The following is a 6,352-nucleotide window of genomic DNA, read 5'->3' on the forward strand; positions in this document are numbered from 1 at the left end:
TGTCCTTCTGCAAGCATTACAAGGGCTGAGACCACTCAGGGATACATTTGCCTGGTGCCAAATTCCCTTTCTGGCCAAAGAACCCTTGGTCACCACCTTGGCTTTTCTCAGCAGTCTGAGCTGTGAGCTCTGGGTCACCAGCCCTTCTGGACTGTGGGCAAGGCAAGTGGATCACCCCAGTCCCTGGTGATGATGACACACCTGCCCTGAGTGTGACAAGCACAGCCTGGTGCCACCGTGGGACTAACCAGAGCCTGAATGCTCTGAAGAGCATCTGCTGGGGTCAGGCACTGGGTTAGAGCAAGGACCTAAACCCCTCTCACACTGGCAATGCTCCCACTCCTTATCTACACCTCCCACTTTGTATATTTACTATTTACTTTGTTTAAGCATTGTTAAATAAGCATTTGTACATCTGCTTTTCTTTAATGTACCAACACCACAGTCCTACCTTCTCTTGCTTTACTACTGATACAGTAGTATGAGGTCACACTTTCATCTTAGTGAGAAAGAACCACCAAAAAAAAAAAAAAAAAGTCTCCCTCCAGTAATTGCTATTTAATCTCTGACCAGGAAAACTAACAAGTTATACTAAGATAGGCAAACCTTTGGGGCATTTGATTTTTAGAACAGCTGAGCACCGCGGCACTGCAGAAATGAGATATACAAGGAGTATTTTATTTTTGCTGCTCAACAGCACAAAAGAGCTAATGCAGTGGGGCTGCCAGCTCCTTATACAATGTGACACACCGAACAACCCAAGGGTGCTCATCCTCCCCAGCACTCACAGCACATCTCATCCATTAGGAGAACGCAATGTGAAAACTGACCCTTCCCTTCTGAGTATCAATAGAAATCCTGTTTGCCATCCAGGTTAGCTCACAATGAAGAGGTTACTGAAATGTCTCCTAGTACAGAAAATCAGTACAATTAAACATTCAATGCAAACGAGTTTGTTTTCTTTAAGAAACAAGCAAACATAAAAAAAACCCCAACCCTTTGTTCATTTATGGTTTTGTTTCTTTTTCCCTTACAGCCTCGCTGTCACAGAGAAATTCTTAAGCAAAGGCTGCAGTTACAGCATGACCAAACACTAAAAACAATGCTACATGTGCAGGGAACACACGAGGTAACAGCTAAGGACAGATTCTCGGAGTTGGAAATTAATTTAAATGCTGTCATGTTACATTGACTCAAACCCTTGAATCATCATCCTCCCTTATTTTTTTTACTGGAGTGCATAATCTAAGCTACTACATCTGCTTAGCAATTTAGAAATTAGTAAATATTCAGTAAAAACAGCAAAACTTTTTGAATTCAGGATCTCTGCAACAGCCTTACCATTCTCTGCTCTTCTACAAAAACCAGCCTCATTACAAAAAAGGAAGCTAAGCCTGTAGCAAAAGCTGACAGAACACACACTGCACACTAAATCCTTTAAGTGAGATTTCTTATTATGCTCTGCATGATCAGGGAAATTATTAATACCCTAACCCACAGCATTTACTAGCTTTTTTGTATCACAAAGTGAACCATTTCTTTACAGAGTATTTGTTGAAATAACTGCTCCAAGTGACTTTATTTAACAATTTCAAAAATCAGTTTACTAGAATTTTGAATGAGAACTTGATAAGTCTTGTATTAGCTGGTGTAGAATTGCTACATTAAAAGAAACATTGAAGATGCAATAAATTATAACATTATCAATGGCAAATGCGACATTGCTTAGACAAGTAACACACACCCCCACCAAAGGCACAAAATGCAACAAAATCAAACTGCACTGAAGACAAGAATTTTTCAAGTATAAATTTTCAAGTTACATTTGATATGTTAGAAATCTTTATATATATATTAAAAAGAGCTATACACGAATTGCAGTGCAGAATGCAGTGCTTTCACTAGAAGATCCCTTTTAAAGCTTCTGTTTTCACAGCACATAATTTGTACTGAGCAAAGTGGGGAAACTATCCAGTGCCAGATGTCTGAGAACATTAGTGAATTCTCTGCCAACTAAAAAAGAAAGAACTTGGTCCTTTACTACCAGATTTCAATGAAGTATTTAATCAGTGCAAGAGCTCTGGATGGGAACATATTTCAAAAGTTCTCCCAACACACAAAACACCGCAGGAATCCAAGGACCTGCAAAGGCAAACAATCCTCACATGCGACTTTTCTTGATGCTGCAAGAGGTTTCAAGTAGAGATGCAGGCTCGTTCTTCCAGGAACTGAAAATGCAAAAACCGTATTTTCAGCCCTTCTTGGCACAACCACAAAATATTCGGGCATGAAACCACCAAAAGGAAAGCTGGAGACATCAAAAAACCCGGAGAGTGTGGTTTGAGTAGAATCTACTTAGTATTACCTGTGCGCTGCATGGGAGCAAAGTTAGGTGCGGGTTGTTTTCTGCTCGCACCGCCGAGAGTTAGGCTCGGATCAGCAGAACGCTGCAGAAGGTGCGGGGATAGCACAGGACAGCACGGGACAGCACGGGGACAAGCGCATCCCCGCACGGAAGCGGCTCGCCAAAGCGCGTTAGCGGCGGGCAAACCCCGCCGAGCGCCGCCGCTGCGAACCGCGGAGACCAGCGCCGCCCGAACCCGGGATGGAGCTCCTCGGGGGGCTCACCGGGATGGAGCTCACCGGCATGGAGCTCCCCGGGGCCCCGCCACGACAGCAGCACCGCCGCCACCGGCCCCGACGGCCGAGCTGCCCCGGCCGGGCGCTGAGCCTGCAAAGACGACACGAGACCGGTTCCTGGGTAAATGGTTTATGTAAGTAATAAAATATTTACTATAACATAAATAGAAACGTACCCTCGCAGTCTACATTGGTTTTGCAATAGAGATACAAACAAAAACCGAAACCCAAGGGAATGGACCGGACCGAACCCACCAACGGGAGGGTGCGGGCTCCGCGCACGGTTAGAAATAAATAGAGACGGGCCGGGAAATGGTTTCGAAGCGTCCCCCCGGGCGGGCCGGGCCGGGCAGAGCGGGAGGGGCCGAGCCGGGGGCTCCGCCGCCCCCCGGCCGCGCGAGGAAGGGAATAAATTAGAGATCGCAAACCTTTGGCTACTGCTGCGGCGGCCGCTGCGGCTCCGGCGGGCGAATAAATAGAGCGCGGGGCGCGGAGCGGGCGGCCGGGCCAGTCTGAGAATAAATTAAAGCGCGTCCCCCGCTGCCCGCGCCCGCTGCGCCGCCGTCGGGGCCGCGGGGTCCGGGCAGTCACTGCACGGCGCCGGGCAGCGCGTGGTGCAGCGGCGAAGTGTCCGCCTGTGCGTAAACGTCCTCCATGGGGGGATGCGGGACCCCGGCCGGCGTCATCCGCTTCTCCTTCTGCCGCCGGTTGCAGAACCACACCCGGACCACCTCTTTCTCCAGCTGCAGGGAGTCCGCCAGGGAGGTGATCTCGTGCGCCGAGGGCTTGGGGCACTTGAGGAAGTGGTTCTCCAGGGCGCCCTTGACGCCCACCTCGATGGACGTCCGCTTCTTGCGCTTCCGGCCCTGCGCCGCGATCTTGTCCAGGTTGGTGGGGCTGCCCGTGCTGGAGTCCGTCTCCTCCAGCCACTTGTTGAGCAGCGGCTTCAGCTTGCACATGTTCTTGAAGCTCAGCTGCAGCGCCTCGAACCGGCAGATGGTGGTCTGCGAGAAGACGTTCCCGTACAGGGTGCCCAGCGCCAGCCCCACGTCGGCCTGCGTGAAGCCCAGCTTGATCCGCCGCTGCTTGAACTGCTTGGCGAACTGCTCCAGGTCGTCGGAGCTGGGCGCGTCCTCGTCCGACGGCTCCGGCGGCCCCAGCGGCGGCGGCGAGGCTGCCAGCTCGTGTCCTCCCGCCTCCTCGGCGCCCAGCGGGTCGCGGAGCCCGTGGTGCAGCGCCGGCGCCGGAGGGCCCAGCATTCCGTTGAGGCCCGCGTAAGGCTGCGCGTAGAGCAGCGGCTGCCCCGACGGCGGCGACATGGGCGGCAGGTGGTGCGCACCGCCCTGCGCCCAGCCGCCCGCCGCGCCGCCCGCCGCCGGCTGGTGCACCAGGTGCGGGCGGTGGTGGAAGGCGGCGGACAGCTCTTCGCGGGGCCCCGGCGGGCCGCCCTTGGCGTGCTCGGCGGGCGGAAGGTGCGCTCCCCCGCCGCCCCCGCCGCTGCCCCAGTCCGTGCCGGCGCTGGGCAGCCACTGGTGGTGCGCCAGCCCGACGGCGTGCCCGGCGGCGGGAGCCAGTCCCTGCAGGTACTCGTGGTGCATCATCTTCTGCACCTCGCGGTACGTGGTGCCCTGGTGCAGCCGGTCCCCGTCGGGGTGCATGAGCGCGGCGGAGCGCGGCAGGTACTGCGCGGCGGCGGCCATCGCGTGTGCGCCGCGCCGAGTGCGCCGCGCTTTAGAGCCGCGCGCCGGGGCGCGGAGCCGCCGCGCGCCAGCCCCGCCCCCGCGCCCCATTGGCCCGCCCGCCGCCGCGGGTGGCCCGCGCCGCTCCGCCATAGGGCGCCGCCGGCGGGGGGCGCCGCCCCGCGCTCCGCTCCGCCATTGGCCGGCGGCGGGCGGCCGCTGCCCACGGGATTGGCCGGCGGAGGCGCGCGGCGGGACAGCCCGCGGCGGAGCGGCCGCCGATTGGAGGAGGGAGGTTCATTCATGCCGAGCCGCCGCCGGCCGCGCGGGCTGGGCTGGGCTGGGCGCGGGGGTGGCACTGTCCCTCGGCCCGGTGGCACTGTCCCTCTGCTCTGTGGCACTGTCCCTCGGCCCGGTGGCACTGTCCCTCGGCCCGGTGGCACTGTCCCTCGGCCGGGTGGCACTGTCCCTCTGCCCGGTGGCACTGTCCCTCTGCCCGGTGGCACTGTCCCTCTGCTCTGTGGCACTGTCCCGCTGCCCGGTGGCACTGTCCCTCGGCCCAGTGGCACTGTCCCTCGGCCGGGTGGCACTGTCCCTCGGCCCGGTGGGCTTTGGCCGCTGCCAGGTGGGCTTTGGCCGCTGCCGGGCGGGTGGGGAACGTTGGCTGCTGCGACTGATGTGTGCGAGTGGCCGCTGGTCCTTAGCCGCTGGACTTCGTGGTAATCAAGAGCAACTTGGGGCGTTAAAAGTCCTGAATGATCTTTTTTGGTAAACTTGGACCGTGGAAAGGTTGGGAGCTCCTTCCTGGACACTCCATAGGATAGAGCAGCACGGGCCAAAAAATGAGGATCTGAGATCGGTTGGGCGTCATGGGAAATGTGGGTCTTGGATGCTGCCTCAGAGGCAAGTCTCTGAGCCGGTTTGAGGGTTGGCACAGGATAAAGGGTGGAGGAATTTGTGGTAAAAGACAGTGACAACAAGAAACAGACGTGTCTGGCAGTGCTGGGAGAGGGGCAAGCTTCTTAATTAAGCCAGCTCCAGACTTCATCTGGGGCTCGAGGCCCAGAGTGAATCAGGGTGGGCACCAGGAACATTCATCACTTCTAAAAATTAATCTTTGTCTCTGTGCTCCATTTGTAAAATGGGAGCAGAGACAGTGACCTTTGCCAAGGGCTTGGGTGAACAATGAACCACCAGATCAATATGTGTACGAGTGCAACGTGTCAATGGCTGCTCACAGATGCCCTGCTCTCTCCTCGGCTGGGCAGGGTGGCTTGCCTCTGCTAAGGACATTAACTGCAGCCTCCTGAAAGGCTTTTCCTGAGGTGTGCCACATCCCTTCCCTCTGTGTTGGAGGCATTTCGGTGCACCAAAGCACTGGTTGGGACTTGGATCCTCCAGCCCTACATGCTGGGACTGTTGGAGCCAGCAGACAGAAGAACCAGTTTTGCCTTCTGGGCTTGGGGAGACCAAGCAGGGCTGCTGCAACACCTCACCTGGCATGAGCAGCACAGTGTGCAGGGCAGTGCCCACCTCTGCCTGCAATGCCTGCCTCGTGCCAGTGCAGTCCTGTGGGCTGTGACACTTCAGGGTGCCACAGGGTGAAAGTGCTGCCCGCAGCCATGCTGTGATCACTGTGATTTGGTGTGCACTGAGCCCTGTCCTGGCTCACCCAGCTCCTGGAGCTGCTGGGTTGGGTGGGATCACACAGGGCTGGAGAGGTCCTTCTCCTCCTCCAGGCTTACAGTGGGTGGGTGGCAGTGGGTGGGTGGCAGCATCCAGCCATGCAGGAGCTGCTCCTGCCTTCCAACAGCCAAGTGCCAAACCTGCAGCCACAGGGTCAGTGCAGCTCCATGGTGAGAGCTCAGCATCCCATCAGCTGCTGAGCCTTGTTTCACTGAATCATGCAATGACCAGCTACAAGAGTGATGCACCTTGCTGCTGGTAGTCTCAGCTGTCCTTGGGGACAAGTTTGGGACTGGATATATGTATTTTGGCTGTGGAATTATGTGTAATTAGCTCCTTTCACTGAA

The 6,352-nt window shown here is 56.2% G+C and overlaps 1 protein-coding gene across 1 annotated transcript; it reads right to left on the reverse strand.

Annotated features, from left to right (window-relative positions):
- Window positions 1-2,754: 2,754 nt before the first annotated feature.
- Window positions 2,755-4,354, reverse strand: POU3F1 (POU class 3 homeobox 1). Its single transcript, XM_085081173.1, has one exon. It carries the CDS (start codon window positions 4,338-4,340, stop codon window positions 3,228-3,230), a length of 1,113 nt encoding a protein of 370 aa, XP_084937299.1. The 5' UTR covers window positions 4,341-4,354; the 3' UTR covers window positions 2,755-3,227.
- Between the last annotated feature and the right edge of the window lie 1,998 nt (window positions 4,355-6,352).

The sequence above is a fragment of the Lichenostomus cassidix genome, chromosome 23, assembly GCF_008360975.1.
Source record: "Lichenostomus cassidix isolate B80296 chromosome 23, HeHo_3.0, whole genome shotgun sequence".
Taxonomy (NCBI): Eukaryota; Metazoa; Chordata; class Aves; order Passeriformes; family Meliphagidae; genus Lichenostomus; species Lichenostomus cassidix.